The 18,657-nt window shown below is 34.0% G+C and overlaps 4 protein-coding genes and 1 long non-coding RNA gene across 5 annotated transcripts in view; all 5 read right to left on the reverse strand.

Annotated features, from left to right (window-relative positions):
• Positions 1-293: 293 nt before the first annotated feature.
• Positions 294-1,757, reverse strand: LOC136820044 (uncharacterized). The gene is made up of 2 exons (XM_067076278.1): positions 1,436-1,757; positions 294-1,092 (listed from the first exon to the last, which is right to left on the reverse strand). Exons 1-2 carry the CDS (start codon positions 1,590-1,592, stop codon positions 665-667), a joined length of 585 nt encoding a protein of 194 aa, XP_066932379.1. The 5' UTR covers positions 1,593-1,757; the 3' UTR covers positions 294-664.
• A 424-nt stretch (positions 1,758-2,181) lies between these two features.
• Positions 2,182-4,077, reverse strand: LOC136820033 (uncharacterized). Its single transcript, XM_067076270.1, has 2 exons — positions 3,422-4,077; positions 2,182-2,592 (listed from the first exon to the last, which is right to left on the reverse strand). The coding sequence occupies exons 1-2, from the start codon at positions 4,067-4,069 to the stop codon at positions 2,311-2,313; spliced, it is 930 nt and encodes a 309-aa protein (XP_066932371.1). The 5' UTR covers positions 4,070-4,077; the 3' UTR covers positions 2,182-2,310.
• A 119-nt stretch (positions 4,078-4,196) lies between these two features.
• LOC136820035 (uncharacterized) lies at positions 4,197-5,445 on the reverse strand. The gene is made up of 2 exons (XR_010848517.1): positions 5,301-5,445; positions 4,197-4,301 (listed from the first exon to the last, which is right to left on the reverse strand). It is a non-coding gene; the product is annotated as an uncharacterized lncRNA (long non-coding RNA).
• Positions 5,446-5,451: 6 nt separating this feature from the next.
• LOC136820034 (uncharacterized) lies at positions 5,452-8,810 on the reverse strand. The gene is made up of 2 exons (XM_067076271.1): positions 8,074-8,810; positions 5,452-6,260 (listed from the first exon to the last, which is right to left on the reverse strand). Exons 1-2 carry the CDS (start codon positions 8,719-8,721, stop codon positions 5,976-5,978), a joined length of 933 nt encoding a protein of 310 aa, XP_066932372.1. The 5' UTR covers positions 8,722-8,810; the 3' UTR covers positions 5,452-5,975.
• Positions 8,811-12,563: 3,753 nt separating this feature from the next.
• Positions 12,564-18,657, reverse strand: part of LOC136820041 (polycomb complex protein BMI-1-B-like) — a 9,491-nt gene continuing 3,397 nt past the window's right edge. The window contains exons 5-9 of the mRNA XM_067076276.1: positions 18,543-18,624; positions 16,601-16,637; positions 14,581-14,691; positions 13,880-13,963; positions 12,564-13,601 (exon numbers count right to left, since the gene is read on the reverse strand). Coding sequence (XP_066932377.1) covers positions 12,927-13,601; positions 13,880-13,963; positions 14,581-14,691; positions 16,601-16,637; positions 18,543-18,624 — 989 coding nt within the window. The 3' untranslated portion in view covers positions 12,564-12,926. The remainder of the gene's footprint in view (positions 13,602-13,879; positions 13,964-14,580; positions 14,692-16,600; positions 16,638-18,542; positions 18,625-18,657) is intronic.

Genomic DNA, 18,657 nt, shown 5'->3' on the forward strand with positions numbered 1-18,657 from the left:
TGACTTAATTTTCTTTATTTTTAACATGCTCTTTTTCATCATAACATTTTAAGTTTACTTTAAAGGGATGTAAATTATATGGGAACTAATTAGAACTTGCGAATTACAAATTCGGCCCTTTTTTATCAAGAAATTTAAAAATCCCCAGGAAAATGAAATAAATGTGTCCGAAATGCGTGTTTTTTATAAGGATAACGCTGACAAGTATAAGGCTCAGATTTGCAGAATTCCTAAGCATATATGTAACATGAGAATATATGTCAGTCTGATGAAAAATAGACATTCCACGGCTAGTTAGATTCCACTGCTCCCAAAATCTGAACAAATTTTTACAAAATTTCTGAAATTTCACTAAAATTCGTAAGCATTTTGAGAACTTAAGCATATATGAGCCTGGCCAAGGGGCAGACACTTGCTTATAAAAAGAAATGTAGGACGCTAAAAATGTAATTCTTTTTGAATATTTTTTCGACCGCGAAAATTAGTTCTCGGTAAAATTAGTTCCCTTAAGGTATATGTAAGATAAAGTTTATGTAACAATAATCTTTAATAGTTTATTTTAACATGATCATAATGATAACCAGTAAAAAAATACTTTACACTGAGATAAATTATAAAAAAATTAGGGACTTATGGCCCTTCTCTGCCACATTCCAAGGGAATTCTAAAACGTACAAAGTCCAATGAAAGCTGACAAGAATGAAAAGATAACCGCTAAAAATCCCATGCCCCATCCAACACCACAAGCATACTCCTCAACGGCGAAATTCGTTCGATCGGAATACAAATAGACTCCAACAAGCAGTAAAGCAAACGCAATGGAACTAAAGATGCTGGTAATATAACCATGAAACTTCTTGATGAAAAGTGTGAAAACTGCTGCCATTATGGCGATAAACTCAAACACAGCAGCCATTATCATGACAACTCGAACAGCCATTAACCAATCAGGGATATATCCTTCTCGTATCCATTCGGGCGTTGTGGGCGGTCGTTTTTCGTATATTTGTATGACTGAGGCGTTATTGATACTTGGGCACAATACTGCTTTGTCTGGATCGTCGTCAATGTGATGACAGAATTTCCACAGACCTGAAAAGTTGAAATGAATGGTTTGGTTATTGGTGTTAAGAATCATTTTGAATTAGCTCTAGCTGTTCTTATCTTTTGTTCTAGTGAGGATAAGAGGGGGATAAGAAGCCTTTTTTCCATTTCAGATATTTTATCCTTGACAAGATAACAAAATAACGTCAAAATTTTGAATCAAAATTAGAATTAAATTTTTGACTTTAATTATGGTCCTACGTGATTATTTTTTAATATTAAAACAAGCAACAGTCATAGAAAGAAAGGTAATACTGGAGATCTCATTCTCTTGATACTTGCAGAAGTACTTTCAAAATAGCCCTAACAAAAGCAATTGATAAAAATATACCTCTTGATTCATAATGAATTTTACTGTTAGCCCAACAGTTGGACGTCACTGATACCAGAATGACAATAAAAGTGATAGAACATGCTCCAATCAACACAAATTTTGGTATGAGGTTGATAAGATCTTTATTACAAAATTTCTCCTTGAATCTGGTCATTTTGCTTCTTTACAATACTGAATTATCCAATGTTGACAAGTCCTTGTAATATGTAATATCTCAATGTTGTTAAATATTGTTAGATTCTCAGTCATATGATATTAAAAAACTTGGTTTTTCCGTTCGATTTTTACTTCGCATGTATACAAACTCATACAAGCTCTTTGTCATTCATTTCAACTTAATTGAGAATTGGTATAAGGGTTAGCTTTATTCATTAGTCTTTATGATACCGATTAGTTGAGCTTGTAATAGGTTACCTGCTGAGCTTATATAGATAATACAATTTAGAACTTGCTTAATAGGTATTGCTAATTAAACGGAAGGGTTTATATATAAATAATACCTCAATGATAGATAATTAGTCTTGTCATCTATATCTCGATTATTATATACTTAGCAGGATATTCTTTTTTTGTAAGAAAAATCTTTCAAAGTGTAGTTCATCAAAGAAAGAAGTTTGAATTTTTTTTAAATAAAGGTCAGAAGTAAGCTTTTCATTAACTTTCAGGTAATGGCACTCAAATAATGTTCACAAACTGCAAGCAAGCAGGTCGGGTCCAGTGAAAGAAATACGAGATGTAATTAAAATTCTAACTTTATAAAAACTTTAATAAACCAAACCAATGTATGAGCGATTTATAGAGGCCCACCATGTGCTTGCAAGGTGGCCTGGGAATCTGTAAAACATTATTAGTTATAAAGTCAGCAGAGTATTCTAACTCAAAGTCTCCCCAAACCTCTTTGTTAACCAATCAGAAGCACGAATAGGTTTGCAAGTATTTGAACCATCGAGGCATTCCACCAAAGTTTCGTTATCTGGGTTAACAAAGAATGCAATCGATTGTCTTGGTTGGTTTGTATCTTTTGGTAAGGAAACACGATGTAAAGTAGATTTGATTCGTCCACTTGACCAACGTTCTAAAAGATCAGCTGCATTCACTATAATTGTTCCTTCGATCAATTTCGCTTTGATGAAATTCCCTGATGGTGATTTAACCTGACAGATAGATAAGTAAGAATATACGTCAATAATGAATTGACCGAAAAAAATATGACAAAATGCTAATGCTTATGCAATCTTGTTCCCCAGACAGTTCAGAGCGCGTCCAAAAAGGCCGTTTTTGTATGTTGTATATTGAGCTTTAGAAAACTTAATCAAAATACGATAGAAATAGAAATACAAACCGTAAGTGCCCTAGTAATCTCCATACAATGAATACCTATTCAAATTGAAGTTAAGAACAGTTTCGATGGGAGCCCTAGCGGTTTGCATGAATGCGTGAATGGGCTTTTTGACTTGCGTAAATGCGTGAATTGGAAAGCTTTGCGTGAACAAATATTGCGTGAATTGCGAAAAAACTTTGCGTGATTGCGTGAATCGAAGGTCCGATGGGGGAGGGGGCTCTTCAATAGAAAACGAGGCTCATGAGGCTCAATTGATCAATTCTAAGCACAAGAACATCTGTAAGATTATGATGTAAAATTGATGATGTAAGATGTAAGATTACAATTTCAAACATGGGCGACCAAGTAGGTACTTATACGCTCTCGAGTAAAGAAAATTACTTTGGGGTACTTAATAGCCGTCCCCGCCGCTATTTAATTTTTCGAAAATTTTCCACCCAGGACATTCTTATTCCAACCCCCTCCCCGAGATTTTTTCCAACCCCCCCCCCCGGCTATTTGGTACCCGAGAGCAGTTAAGAACGGCTTAAAAATAAAACTCCAGCCAAACAATCAAGAAATAAAAGGAACAGCGGAGCCTCACTTGAAAGCATCAATACAGTAGGATTCTCTTGGTTCTCGAAAAAGCTGATTATATTTACCTCTAGACCTTCAGCTTTTGGGAAAAGCAAAGTTAACGTTCCATAGTCTGTATGTTCACCACACCTAATTTGTTCAGGAAGAATCTCTTTAGAATCAACACCTGGATAATATAAAGATCTCAATGCTGTTGTGTTACCAAGAAAGCCTATGTTTTGATGTGCGTTTGGAAAGTAATCTGAATCGTTGACGTCCAATGAGATTGCCAGGAGTTTGAATAGCAAAAGTGTTAATTCATGGCAGCGATCGAAAAAGTCTTTTAACGATTGTAGGAAAGTGCTTGGTAATTTGTCCTTCATCTCTGGGTGTACATGGTGAAGATAGTTGAATGCTTCTTTGAGATCGAACGGTTTGGATGAATCAAATGATTCCATTTTATAAGGAGTGTAACCAGAAATATTATCAGTATCGTTGATATCGACTGAGAGTTCTTTTTTAGTTGCTAGAGGCTGTGTAAAGAAATTTTCAGATTCTTTGAATAATGTTGCGATTGATTCTTCAGGAATAGGATGACCTTTCAAATAAATGAATCCCCATTTACTAAAACCATCCATCAATTGATTGGCTGCTTCTTGTAAAATGGGTTCATCTTGACATTGAGTTTGTACCAGTGATGAAATATCTATGATTGGAAAGTTTTCTTCTACCATTATATACTCTCTCTGAAATTAAAAATTTAAAAAGATTTATGAAGAAATTCTCCCAGAAATAGTGTACACTTATTCTCATAACTTGAGAAGCGACACTGAAAAAGGCTAAAGCTCAAAAGGCTGTCAGTTTAAGCACTTATTGATATATTTATGTTTGGTTCATAGTTTCAGAAGTTACGCCCTTATAAACTAAATATAAAGGAAGATCTAGATCATTTCAGTGATTGCGTACCTTCAGGGATCCCACGCCTGATTATGTTAATTTTAGGACAAATTTTAGGAGGATTTTGGCCAAATTTTAGGAGAATTTTAGGAGAATTTTCAATTTTTTAGGAGCATTTTAGGAAAATTTAAGAAATAAATTTCTAAAATCGACCTGAAGTCAGCCATTAGAAAGATGTTCTACCGAAAAAAAATCACCCACAGGAAGACTGAAATAAAATTACTTTACGTATTATATTATTCGTTCTAACAAAGCCTATGCCATAGTGTGCAGAGGGGTCCAGCCCCCAGCATTTTTCAGGGGGGAGGCGAAGGAAAAAAAGCCCCAGAAAAACTCTTAAAACTTAGCCTCCACTTTCACAAAACAAAATATCATAGAAATTTTATATGCAAATTCTTAATAAGATAAGATAAATTTTTTTAAGAGGGGTCAAAACCTTCCCCACAGCATAGATTTTTGGCATAATTTAAAATATTTGTAACCTATCAGCTCTGACCACAGTTCTATTACTTAACACTCAACCCCCTAGCAAGCTAGTCCCAGTATCTTTTTTTGAAATACAGTCCCCAATCAAGCAAAAATGGTTTAGCCCCCCCCCTAAGTTCAGGGGGGTGCATTCTATGCTCAAGTAAAAAATTCACAGATGAGGGCGCAAACCACCAAACCTTGTTCTTGAACATTTGAGCCCTCTTTGTTGAACACAGTCTGCACTCTTTCAATTAACATAGGCTTTTGTTCCAAATATTTCAGTGCAAAAATATATTTTAAACATGTTGTTTCAAGGTCAGGTAGCTTACTACTCCCAGTTTGTTTTGACTTTAATGAGAAAAAAATCTTAGCTTCCTGTCTGATTATACAAATATACAAACATAATTTGCTACCGTCGTGCTTGATAAAGTTTTCAGACTTTATGAATTTAGGAGAATTTGTTGAGTTTTAGGAGGATTTTAGGAGTTTTGTCTTATTTTAGGATTTTTAGGAATTTTAGGAGGAGTGGGATCCCTGTACCTTAAGGGAACTTATTTTGGCGGGAACTAATTTTGGCGAGCGGCGAAAATCTTAAAAAAAATTAATTTTGGCGGGAACTTATTTTGGTGAATAGTGAATTTTTTAATTTTGGCGGGAACTAATTTTGGCGAATGACAGCGTAAATATGTTTTATTTTGCCTTATTTTGAGCAATTTTGATGAATTTCAGGGGTTATTAATAGGCAAGGAAACAAAAAATTTAAATTTTGGCGGGAACTTATTTTGGCGAGTGAGCAAAATATTTAATTTTGGCGGGAACTAATTTTGGCGAATTTTGGCGAGTTCCCTTAAGGTACTCAAGATTTGTATGAATTCCTAATCAAAAAAATATATATATGAGAAATATAAAAACAAGTAAAAAAAAAAGGTTTTATCAAAATATAAATTTTATCAAAATATAAATATAAGAGAAAACAAAAATATGCCAAAGCTTTAAGTATAAAAAACTAAATTTTGTGTTGTGGAATTGTGTCCAAGTGTCCATGCATGGATGTGTAGAAGAACATTTAAAAAAATTGAATATGCACCACTTTAATTACTTAATATCTTCTAATTATTTTGACAACAAAGAGTATGCCACACAAACGTTAATTTCGGTCAGTAAATCATGAAAACAAACCAAGAGGAATGTGGGTGCAAAGTCTGTTGTTAATTTTCAATCTCTGAATGTGGCTTTGTACATATTGTCAATATGATCGAAAGCTGTGATTGGTTCGTAAGTATTGGAGCCATCTAAACATTCCACTATACATTCGTTGTCAGGCATCACAAAGAATGCAACTGATTGTCTTGGTTGGTTTGTATCCTTCGGTAAGGAAACACGATGTAAAGTAGATTTGATTCGTCCACTTGACCAACGTTCTAAAAGATCAGCTGCATTCACTATAATTGTTCCTTCGATCAATTTCGCTTTGATGAAATTCCCTGATGGTGATTTAACCTGAGGGAAAGATGACACTAATTTTTTAGTTATATCATTGCATCAAAGTCCTTTAAAAGCTAGAATTAAAAGTAAGTTGTTAAAAAAAGACTTAAATGGACAAGTCCTGGCTGACACCACTAGAGGACACTATTTACTTCTTATACGACCTTCTAATACAAATGTATAAGCCAGTAAAAAAGTTAGAAATGATCATAAATATAGCAGTGGTCAAAGCAAAATTTTCATCACAGACGGAAATGGACTTTGAACAACAAATCTGGCCATATTATTCATGTTTTGCAGAATTTTGTTGAATTTGGAGACGGAAAAGTCTTTTTTTGTACCTCGCTGAGACGGAAATCCGTCTGAGACGGGAAAACTTTGAGTCTGCTAAATTGCGTGGGTTGCGTGGGTGCGTGGGTCGATATTTTTGCGTGGGTCAATTTTTTGCGTGGGTGCGTGGGTCAAAATATTTTTTGCGTGGGTCAAAAATTTTGCGTGGGTCAAATTTTTTGCGTGGGTCAAAATATTTTTTGCGTGGGTCAATTTTTTTTGCGTGGGTCATATTTTTTGCGTGGGTCAAAATTTTTGCGTGGGTCGAAATTCTCTCTGTAATTCGAAAAAATACCTTCCCTTGAAATTCGAACTGGTCACATCCAAAATGTTGGATGTGTTTTACATAACACGTTTTGGTTATTTTGTTTATGTTGCATAGCTGTAGCTGTCTTTTTATAAGAGGAAGCTTTATACACGTTTTTTTTATAAGAACGTCAACAATTTTCGAAGCCTTTGGATGTTCTTAGTTTTTTGGATTTGAAGCCTTATGTTTTTATATAGTTTGTTCTTATATAAAAAAACGTGTAGAATCTTTTTAGAAGCTTTAAAGCTTCTTATAGCAACGCTTTAATCTTTTGGGTTTCCTTTGAGTGTTAAAGAACAAAGCAAATGGCGACAAAATCTGAAAATTTTTCTACAAAAGTTATATTCATTAGGCGACCGATTACTAAACAATTTAATCGTTGTCAATTATTTCGTCCACCCCACTTGTAATTTCTTTGATTTAAGTACATTAAAGGCCAATTTAAAAAATTGGACGAAATAAAGACGCTGTACTTTTTTTCAAAGCAATAGAAAAGGGAGGAGAAAATTAAAGTTATAGTGTTTATTTCCATGACACTGGAATCTTGAAATATAGCATGCTAAAATTCAAAAGTGTGATCCTGAAGTGTGTCTACAAAAATTAGGCGGGTGTGTGTTGATTCTGTATAATGTTATAGTAAATAAGTGCAGCTATGTAAAATAAACCACAAGGTGTTACTACATAAAAACTGTGTGCTTTTGTTTAGTTTTCGTAGATTTATACACAACACATTTTTGTATAAGATAACTTGAAAATTTTAACTTGACCAAGATTTGACAAAAAAAACGTCTAAGCTAACTCGAAAGTTTTAATTTGGTAAAAAAATCGAGTTAGCTAAAAAATCACCAAAAAATAGTGACCCACTCAAAAACTTTGACCCACGCAAAAAATAATGACCCACGCAAAAAATATGACCCACGCAAAAAATAATGACCCATGCAAAAAAATATGGCCCACGCAAAATTTTTTACCCACGCAAAAAAAATGACCCACGCAAAAAATTTGACCCACGCAAAAAAAATTGACCCACGCAAAAAAATTGACCCACGCAAAAAATATTTTGACCCACGCACCCACGCAAAAAAATGACCCATGCAAAAATATCAACCCACGCAAAAATATTGACCCACGCACCCACGCAACCCACGCAATTTAGCAGACTCGAAAACTTTGAACACTGAATAGTTTTACCTCTAAACCCTCTGCGTTTTGGAACAACAAAGTTAGTGTTCCATAATCTGCATGCACTCCACATCTACTTTGCTCTGGAAGAATATCTTTAGAATCTATACCAGGATAATATAAAGACCTTAACAAGGTCCCATTTCCAAAATAACCAGACTTTCGGTGGCAATTTGGGAAAAATTGATCATCCTCAATATCCAAGGATTTATTGAGTAATTTGAACAGCAGCAATGACAAATCATAACATTCGTCAAAGAAATTTTCGAGGCTTTTTGTAAATTGCGGTGGCAATTTTTGTTTCATATCTTGTCGGATATGGTGTTTGTAATCAAAGGCTTCTTTGAGATCAAAGGGTTTTCTAGGATCGATTCTTTCCATTTTGAATGGAACATACCCCATAATATAATCACTATCTGTTGCGTCCATTTCTACTTCTCGTTTCTTATCGACAGGTTGTGTAAAGAAATTTTCAGATTCTTTGAATAATGTTGCAATCGATTCTTCAGGAATAGGATGACCTTTCAAATAAATAAATCCCCATTTACTAAAACCATCCATCAATTGATTGGCTGCTTCTTGTAAAATGGTTTCATCTTGACATTGAGTTTGTACCAGTGATGATATATCTATGATTGGAAAGTTTTCTTCTACCATTTTATTTTAATCAAATTAAAATATCAGCAAAAAGTTTCCTTTTCTCAACAAAATGACAGCCAAAAGTTCTGCAAAACTTATATGAAACACTTCACTCCAAAGATCTGTCAATAAAAACAATACAAAATATACCAACAAAAACAATACAAAATATCAATAACATATCAACAACACACGATTATGCCTATAAAAGTTACCAACAACCACACCATTATGCTTATAAATAAACGTTACCAAAAACAACATCAAAACAATACAAAGTATGCTTATAAAATACACCCACAATATATAGTTACCAACAACCACACCATTATGCTTATAAATAAACGTCACCAAAAACAACATCAAAACAATACAAAATATACCAACAAAAACAATACAAAATATGCTTATAAAATACACCCACAATATACAGTTACCAACAACGACACCATTATGCTCATAAATAAACGTTACCAAAAACAACATCAAAACAATCCACAATATATAGTTACCAACAACCACACCATTATGCTTATAAATAAACGTCACCAAAAACAACATCAAAACTACAAAATACAAAAACATACAAAGATCGATACATATCACAACACACCAGTTGCCTATAGTACCAACAACCACACCATGCTTTACCAAAAACACATAAAACATACAAAATATTCTTATAAAATACACCCACAATATACAGTTACCAACAACCACACCATTAAACGTTACCAAAAACAACATCAAAACAATACAAAATATGCTTTAAAAACACACCCACAATATGATAGGAAAACAACCCCAAAAACGACGTAAGCCGATAACCAACAACACATCATTATGCCTATAAAAGTTACCAAAAAACCACACTACTATGCCTATAAATAAAAGTTACCAACAACGAATATACCTATCAAAACTTAAATACTTAAATTATAAGATACAACATCAGAACAAAAGCTTATAAAACAAACAACACCAATTTACAACACAAATACAAAAATATCAAAATAAATACACCTAAGATACTTCTCCTACAAACAAAATACAAAGATATGCTTACATAAAAATACACAACATATGCTTTCTAAAAAAATGTAATCTTCAAAAACTAGAATTTAAAAGAAACCACTTTCAAAAACGCAATAGAAAAAACGAGTCCTAACACCCATATAAATAAATAATAAGTGAGCCTAACCTACAAAAGAAATCAAATTCAAAACACAATAAGAATAAACGAGTCCCAACACCAATAACAATCACTATTAAGTGAGCCTAAATTAACAAAGAAAATACACACTTAGCACCCATAACCCACAAAATTAAAACTGAAAATACCCAACTCATCCCCAACCCCCAACATATCAAAACCGAAAAACCATGAGGAAAATTTCTTTCCGCAACCTGACAAGATTGAACACAGACATGGCAAACATGAACCTTGATATTGGATTTATCGGTAAGAGACACATCTACACATTTCTAATGATATATCTAAGATTGCCACCAAAACGAGTTATGTACCATTGATATCTTAATGTACCAATTGGATGGTGGTTGAGGTACGGAGAATAGACAAAAACACGTCTATTCTACAGTAACACAATCCAAAGTACATGGTTCCTCAACACTCGTTAAAACACTAATTACATATAAATCACGATTTAGACTTTTCAACAATCACATTAAGAAAGCTACACACCTTTTCAAAATAATACCTTTCTGTGGATCTCAACTAAGACCTACAGAGAGTTTTTTAGGAAGTACTCTACCTAAGGTACTAGCCTTTGCAGGACCTTAACCCTAAGAATCAAAATTACATATGATACTTTATTTATATTCATGCTTATTTTTCTACTTGCATTTTCGTACATTACCTCAGTTTTTTTTCTTTTTTAATATTTAGTAATTAATTCTATCAGCGACGATCACATTTCAAACGCCACATTGAATCAACTACAATAATTTTTCACACTTCTTACAATCTTGTTTCGAAGAGTTGTTAGGTATTTCTTTATTTTATACACACAGTATATACATTATATAACACTTTTCTTGTAAGAAGAACCAAAATTTTTGGAGGATCAAGGAAAAAATGTTAAAAAGATATAACAAAAATTATTAACTCCATATGCACGAAAAAACTTCATTAAAAACCCTTGTTTTCTAGAAACAAGATGACTCCCCTCCAAAAAAGCTATAAATATCAAATTATGAGATTCTTGTCTTACAGAGTTCGAGTGTATTTGGTCCAATGGTATATAATTTGTGATATAATTTGTAAGCGATATAAATTGCAAGTTAATAACTCATAAATTACTTGTAAAAAGTTCCACGAAACTGAAGCTATTTTACATCCCTGTGTCACAGACCCGCTGGGACCCCAGCCCCATTGGAAAATTTGGCAAAAATTTCGTCCCCGGTAGGAAAACACCCGGGAATTTCAGCCACACTGAGAAATTGACTTATTTACTTCATCCCCATCCGAAAATCAATGTTTAAAAACTGAACTCCAAAATCATTCCCACTGGTTTCTTTAACCTTGGAACAATAGAATTTTTATCCCCACTTGATTTTCGATAGGAATTCTTATCCCCACTGAGGAAAAAAGTTCCACCGTAGCTGTGAGACAGGGGTGTTAATTATAATCTATTAATTTACAGAAATTTACCAGTGAGTTGATAACGCCCATTGTAATCATAGAAAGGCCAGTCAGCCATTGCCACAAAAAATTATCGATAAAAACGATGCTTTCTCTGTATTAGCAAGAAAATTTTGAAATTATTTTGACTGAGGTCTATTAGAGAAAAATATGACAATCTTACCAATTTTACCTGACCTTTTTAAAAGTAAAATCGGGAAAACTTTTGGACCAAAGTAACGTGAAAAAAAACCCACTGTCTTTAAGGGCTCTGACCATAGTGAATTTTTCATAATTGCCGTGTTTAAAATGTGTTTTCTGACTGATGTAACCAACAAAACTATGGCATGTTATACATTTTCTGTTAGACAAACTATTCCTGAATCTGAAAATTCAAAAATTGCATTGAAAAAATTTGATGAAGAAGAAAATGAAGACTTTTGCGAGGAAGAGTATTTCAACTTTGGAGAGCTTAGTTTCGGCGAAGAAAAAACATTTTGAAAATTTTTTCGCAGTAGATGGTGTATCTTTTACCGAACAATAAAAATTTTTGCGGAAAATTTTTGTAAATGCTTCTTTGTCTCGAAATCTTCAAAATAGTGATTTTTCATCAATTTTTCATCTGGATTTTGCTTAAAAAAACAGTCATAACTTTTGACACATCTTTTTAGAAAAATTTTCCGCAAAAATTTAAAATAGTTCAATTCTTTGCGGACAGTTTGAAAAAAGTTCGAAACAAAAAGGTTAATTACCCATTAAAACTTAGCACTTTTTATAAAAGAAGGTGATGCAACATATTATTAACGTCTTTTTAAAGTTCATAACGTCATTTTTGCAATTAAGCTCTTAATTACTCTTAAGGGGTTTGATTAAAAAGCAATTTATAAAGGAAATTCTTTGTTAAAAGTGTTAAAGAATCTAAAACATAACTTTTTATGCTCAGATACTAAAATGAATTTTCTGACTATGGTCAGAGCCCTTAAAAGGGAATGCTAAAAATGAAGGAGCGGCATTTATAGCAATAATAAAGAAGATACAGTAGCAGTTTACTTCAATCGGATAAATTTTCGCGGATTTCGTAATCTAGCAAGCTAGACGTCTAATTCAGACAATTTGTTCAAATTTGAGTTTATACGGTAAATCCCGTAACAATAATTATTTTATCATATAACGCCTGTACTACTGTATTGCACGCATTATAAACGAATCCAGTCTACGGATTTCGTGGATTTGGATGTCATCCGCAAAATCAAGTCTCAATGGAAATTCGGAAAGGCCGTACCCGCAAAATATTTTTAAACAAAAATCAAAAAAATGTCAAATAAACTACTTTTTAAATGTTTACTTGTGTCATAGAAGCACTAATAATACGTTTTTGGACAACCGACATGCATAATTTGGCAGTGAAAGGCGTAAAATCGTGAAAATATTGTCTTTCAATAGTGCCGTCCGCGAAATTACTTAAATCCACGCGAAATTCTAAAATTTTGCGGGTGAGCTCAACCACGAAATTCAATCCCCGCAAAAATTTATCCCTTTAAAGTAATAAAGTATTTGAAAGAACGGACAAAGGAAAGAATTAATCTTCAGTTTCCATTGGAGTATCGAAGGTATCAGGTAAGGAAGATAAAGTATCCAAGCAACTTTCATAGGAGGTATTGGTTTCGCTACTATCAGCTCCGGTGACTGCACAAGTCTCTGTTTCATCTTTAACTTGTTGATCTGTTGGTGATTCTCTAGATTCTAGCTTCTCATCCATCGATTCTGTTTTATTGTTTTTGAAAATGGATGGTTTCTGTTCTTGAGAATCTGGCATAGTGACACTGTCAGGGTTCTCAGATTGTTCTTTAGTTGATGATGATGTTATCAATGCTTGTTCACCAGAACCATCAACATCCATGTCTTCTTGTTTAATTAGGTTACTATCTACCGAAGGAGGGTTCTCTACAGGATTTTCAGGTAGTCCTGAAGACTCTTCATCGTTATTGGTTTCACCAATTTGTTCATTAATGGTTGATTCTGTATCTATATTGGTTTTTGTGGAATCTGTAGGATGTTTTTCTTCAAACTTACCATCATCCTCTTCTTGTTTCTCAATTTCTTTATCTCCTTCGATTACATCATTAGGGGTTCTTTGGAAGGCTGGTGACGAAGGGAGATGGGGACGAGGGATAGCTGGTTTGATTTTCGATTCTTCTGTTGTTTTGCTTTCGAATTTGGGCAATAAGCTATAATGAAGTTCTAATGGTTTCCGCTAAAAAGGTGAACAGTGGAAAGAAGAAAAATTACTAGAACTAGTACTGCAAATAATGAAAATGATTTCAATTTTGAATTTGGCAACGAAGAGAATTTTTCACGATACCCGCTTTTGACATTTATTGGCAGAATGAGAAATTTTATTTGAGAAAATTGCGAAGATTCTAGGAGTTTTGCTTAACCAAAAAGTTATCATTTAAGGAAATAAAAGATCTGGCTCCCGGACTAGAAGTCACGTTCAGTTAAACACTAAGTAAAAAATCAATCTCTACATACCTCACGATATAATCCATAAATTTGTACTAATTGTTTGAGGGTTAATTCATCCAGTAACGTCTCGTCACCTCTCCACATTTCCAACTAAATCGTAAAAAATGAAGGTTACATTTCATAAAGGGGCAGTGATCGAAATAGGGGTCGGTTATCGGTTAAAACCGACCAGAAAAAAATATCGCCGGTCCGAAAATTTTCGAAACTTGTGAAAATAACTGACCAATAATTGATTGACTTTAAACTCATCTTGACATTCGGTTATTTATTAACCATCTATTACTAGTTCCTTAGAAATAACTTTCTTCTCTAATTTCTTCGTTACTTTGAACTCTATGAATCCATAACTTTTTCCATAATGACAAACTGAACCGAACCATGATGGGCATTTGCGTTACACTGAACATGACAGATTCCCTAAAATAACCGACCAGAAAAAAAACCTTATTTCGACCACTGAGGGGTAGATACATATATGTACAGTATGAACTCGCACTGTTCCGACGTCTTTCTCTGATGGAATAGGGAACAATTATTAGTGTGATTCCGATTTTTTGATCACAAGTTGTTTAACTTAAAATTTAAAAGTATGTACAATAGTCACCGTAACTCGAACACGCACGGGGAACACAAATTTGTTCGAGTTAAGGAGACATTCGAGTTATAGAGGTTCGAGTTAAAAAGAGTCTATTGTATTTCAAATTTACCTTGAATAATTCTGTACTAATATCAAATTTGTATTGAACAAACTTTTTGAGAACACGAACGGGCATTTCTGGTTGACAGCAAAGATACCGTGTCGGGAACATTTGTAGGACCTGAAAATCGAATCATTACGATAATAAATCTCAAACAATAGATCTTATTGGAGTTTTTGATTTTTCTAAAAAAATAATGCATTGTGGGATTGTTTTGGGAGTATTACTATAGAATTCCCTCGAGGAATTCCTAAGAGATTTCTATTGTAATACTCTAGAAAAAATCTCACAATACATCGCTTTTTTAGAAAAATCAAAAACTCCGATAAGATCTATAACCAGCTTCGTTAGTTGTCGAATGGTAGGCCTATAGGTAATTAGCTATCAATTAAATGAACTGACAATCAATAATCAATCGAGCATAATTGGCTATGAATCAAATAAATTGAAAGTCTTCCTAGACGCAATCGATCAATCACATTTAACTATCTAATCGTAACCATTCGATAAAATTTCCTCCTATAGTCCAGTAGAAATTCGTCCGTAATAGGGTCAACCTAGAAAAAATTATTATAAAAGGTTTCTATATATCGTTGGAAAGATAATTTTATCAGCTTTCAAATGAGGGGTAGAGTCAATTTTTTTGTCATGGGGAAAAAAAGTTATGGACCAAAGAGTGAGAGGGGGTTTTCTAAGCAAAAAGCAGTGACCCATTAAAAATTTTAAAAGTTTTTAAACAGCTAATTTTGATGGTTCCATCTGATAGAGCTTGAAGAGTAGATGTCCAAAATGGGGTCATTTGTAAAATTTGGTCAACCAGACCCTGAGAAAATAGCCATAATGGCTGAAAAATTGTCATTTTTAATGCTGACGTCAACACTTTAAAAATTAATTTCAGCACTCAAAACAACTTTCAACGGATGCGTCTCAAAGAGTACTATCGAATACAGGTATAGTTTGTTTAGGTACCATGGCTAGATCTCGAGATATTTGCATTTCAAATTTTGATGACTCAGCAAAAAACCATCAAAATCGCTCAAATATGCTGAATCAGCTAAATTTGAAATGCAAATATCTCAAGATCTAGCAATGGTACCTCAACAAACTATACCTGTATTCGATAGTACTCTTCGAGACGCATCCGTTGAAAGTGATTTTGAGTGCTGAAATTAATTTTTAAAGTGTTGACGTCAGCATTAAAAATGACGATTTTTCAGCCATTATGGCTATTTTCTCAGGGTCAAATTTTACAAATGACCCCATTTTGGACATCTACTCTTCAAGCTCTATCAGATGGAACCATCAAAATTAGCTGTTTAAAAACTTTTAAAATTGACATTTTTAATGGGTCACTGCTTTTTGCTTAGAAAACCCCCTCTCACTCTTTGGTCCATAACTTTTTTTCCCCATGACAAAAAAATTGACTCTACCCCTCATTTGAAAGCTAATAAAATTATCTTTCCAACGGTATATAGAAACCTTTTATAATAATTTTTTTCTAGGTTGACCCTAAATTCTACTGGACTACTACAACCAAGTTTGAATATTCGATTCAAGAATTTGTGGACTGACACCTCACGAGCAATTTCAATAGATATTGCTCATAGTAATCTTATAACTAGATCATCCATTTTACAACATCACACCACAGATGACTCTCTCTAATTCGATCCCAAGGGACTATGATTGTTCTTCGAGTTAGAGAAATATTCGGAATTACAGAGAGTATTTTAGACAACTTTCCAGCTGAGAGGAGCAATATTTTAGTTCGAAATACAGAAAGATTCGAAGGTATATTCAAAGGTTCGAATTAGAGAGAGTTGACTGTACTGTGCTATATAGTGCGATGATGATGAATATGAGGATCTAAAATCATTTGCTGCGCGGTCATTTATTTGTCCGTTTTACCACCCTAAAACCGTCAAAGTCTTATTTTCGCACCTAAAAACAGTAGAAAAAAGTGTGAAAAAAGTGACACGCGCATGCACGCGCCCCTATGGTCGAAAAAGTGTATTTTCTTGCAACATACCCTTTCCGTTTTAATACGTTCCATCCGTGATGTGCCTCTAAAAATCAAAGATAATTGATATAAAACAAGCAACATGCTGAATGGACCTACCTGATGATGAAAGCTAGATAATAAGGCAATAAGGAGAAAAATTAAAATAATCAGCCAGACGATAGAGCGTTTTGCGAAAATGCATAAAACATTAAATTTTATCATTGATTGTTGATGGGGGAAGAGGGGATGGGAGTAAAATCAATTTTATTGAAAATTGAAACATGCTTGATGGTGGGCGTTGCTATTAATAATGTTTTTGAATGAAAAAACAACCAATTGTAAAGAAAAAGTCCAATGAAAATGTAGAAAAACGGCGATTTCCGGCATATTTCAGGCATTTTTCGCCGGAAAATTTTTTTTCTCAAAATCGGACTCGGCCATGTTTTGAGCATTGTTACGCATCTTTGAGCAAAAAATCAGAAAAAACTAATGATGAAATCTTGAGAAAATGCCGAAAAACCAGTGTTTCCGGCATATTTCTGGCATTTTCGGTCGGAAATGAATTTTTTTCAAAAATCGGTTTCCGTCACAATTTAGGTATTGACATTTTGCATCAGTGTGCAAAATTTCATGAAAAAATATAAAGTACAGCTCAAGAAATTCAAGGAATACTGTTTTTCCGGCGAAAATCGGCTGTTCCGGCGATTTTTAGAAAGTTCCGGCTTCAAAAATCAATTTCATTGAAAATTGAAACATGCTTGATGGTGGACATTGCTATTAATAATGTTTTTGAATGAAAAAACAACCAATTATAGGGAAAAAGTCCAATGAAAATCCAAAAAAACGGCGATTTCCGGCATATTTCCGGCCGGAAATTTTCTCAAAAAATGGACTAGGCCATGTTTTGGGCATTGTTAATACACATCTTTGAGCAAAAAATCAGAAAAAACTAATGATAAAATCTCGAGAAAATGCCGAAAAACCAGTTTTTCCGGCATATTTCCGCCATTTTCGGCCGGAAAATTTTTTTTTTTCGAAAATCGGGCTCCCTCACATTTTGGGCATTGCCATTTCGCATCATTGTGCAAAAAAATAGAAAAAACTAATGAGCCGATCCCGAGAAAAGCTGGCAACAGACGAACGGACGGACGGACGGACAAAGGTTAATTTAAAGGACTACCTTAAGGTAGGTCCAAAAAACGATCACTCCAAACGAAAACAAGTCATTCTGTGCCACAAGTCACAAAGGGTTTCAGACGAAATGGACTCATAAGCCCCTGAAGTTGACCCATAAATCTAGATCTAAGGCTCATTGATAAAGCGAAGCCTCCATAAGTCGAACACCGCGGGGAATATAAATTGTTAAGGAAATTTAGATTTATAAGAGTAAGGTCATAGTGTCCTCCAGGGTTTGTTCCCCCCACCAAATTCTTGATCTACCTCCTCTTTTTTTTCCCCTATGACTTTTCAGCTTTTTAGTTTCCCCCCTCTTTTTTGCTTTCCCCCCAGAAAATTCTGAAAATATCAGTTCCCCCCATATACCCGTATAAATTTCTCAAATTTCAACCTGACTCAAACGTAAAATTTTGCTGCAAAAAGAATACCAGACAAAATAGAACGAAAATTGGTTAATTTTTCAATCATGATCTAATCACATGATATCATGTGGACTGACCTTGGTTGCTGAGATAAAATTGAAGTGATTTCACAATTCCCCCCACCAAATTTGCCAACTATCAATGTTTTCCCACCTCTTTTTTCCCCCTTTACTATTCAAATTTTCATTTCCCCCCCTCACCCATTCAAAATTGGAAAATTGGTCCCCCCCCCCTTTATAAAGGGGGGGGGGAGGACACTATGAAGGTTAAGGCATTGTTAACTGAAAGGACTAGTTTAATTTAAGAGACATTTGAGTTAAAGAGATTAGAGCTAAAGAAAATTCTGTATATCTTAACGGACTGATTTTCACCTGAAATATTTGAGGGTGACAAGAATACGTGGATTTTCTTCTTCATCATCTTTTCTATTGTTTCCTTCTTCCTTTGTTGAATCTAAAGGGAAAGAGGATTTGTTGAGGTTTTTGA

This window comes from Clytia hemisphaerica, unplaced genomic scaffold (genome assembly GCF_902728285.1).
Source record: "Clytia hemisphaerica strain Z4C2 unplaced genomic scaffold, Clytia hemisphaerica genome assembly, whole genome shotgun sequence".
Lineage (NCBI taxonomy): Eukaryota > Metazoa > Cnidaria > Hydrozoa > Leptothecata > Clytiidae > Clytia > Clytia hemisphaerica.

Bases quoted from the DNA above. Each gene is read 5' to 3' on its own strand.
- LOC136820033 (XM_067076270.1), bottom strand. From the start codon at position 4,069: ATGGTAGAAGAAAACTTTCCAATCATAGATATTTCATCACTGGTACAA. The intron at 2,593-3,421 runs GTAAATATAATC...TCTATCTGTCAG, and splicing joins CAAAAGCTGAAGGTCTAGAG to GTTAAATCACCATCAGGGAA.
- LOC136820034 (XM_067076271.1), bottom strand. From the start codon at position 8,721: ATGGTAGAAGAAAACTTTCCAATCATAGATATATCATCACTGGTACAA. The intron at 6,261-8,073 runs GTAAAACTATTC...TCTTTCCCTCAG, and splicing joins AAAACGCAGAGGGTTTAGAG to GTTAAATCACCATCAGGGAA.
- LOC136820044 (XM_067076278.1), bottom strand. From the start codon at position 1,592: ATGACCAGATTCAAGGAGAAATTTTGTAATAAAGATCTTATCAACCTC. The intron at 1,093-1,435 runs GTATATTTTTAT...TCAACTTTTCAG, and splicing joins AATTCATTATGAATCAAGAG to GTCTGTGGAAATTCTGTCAT.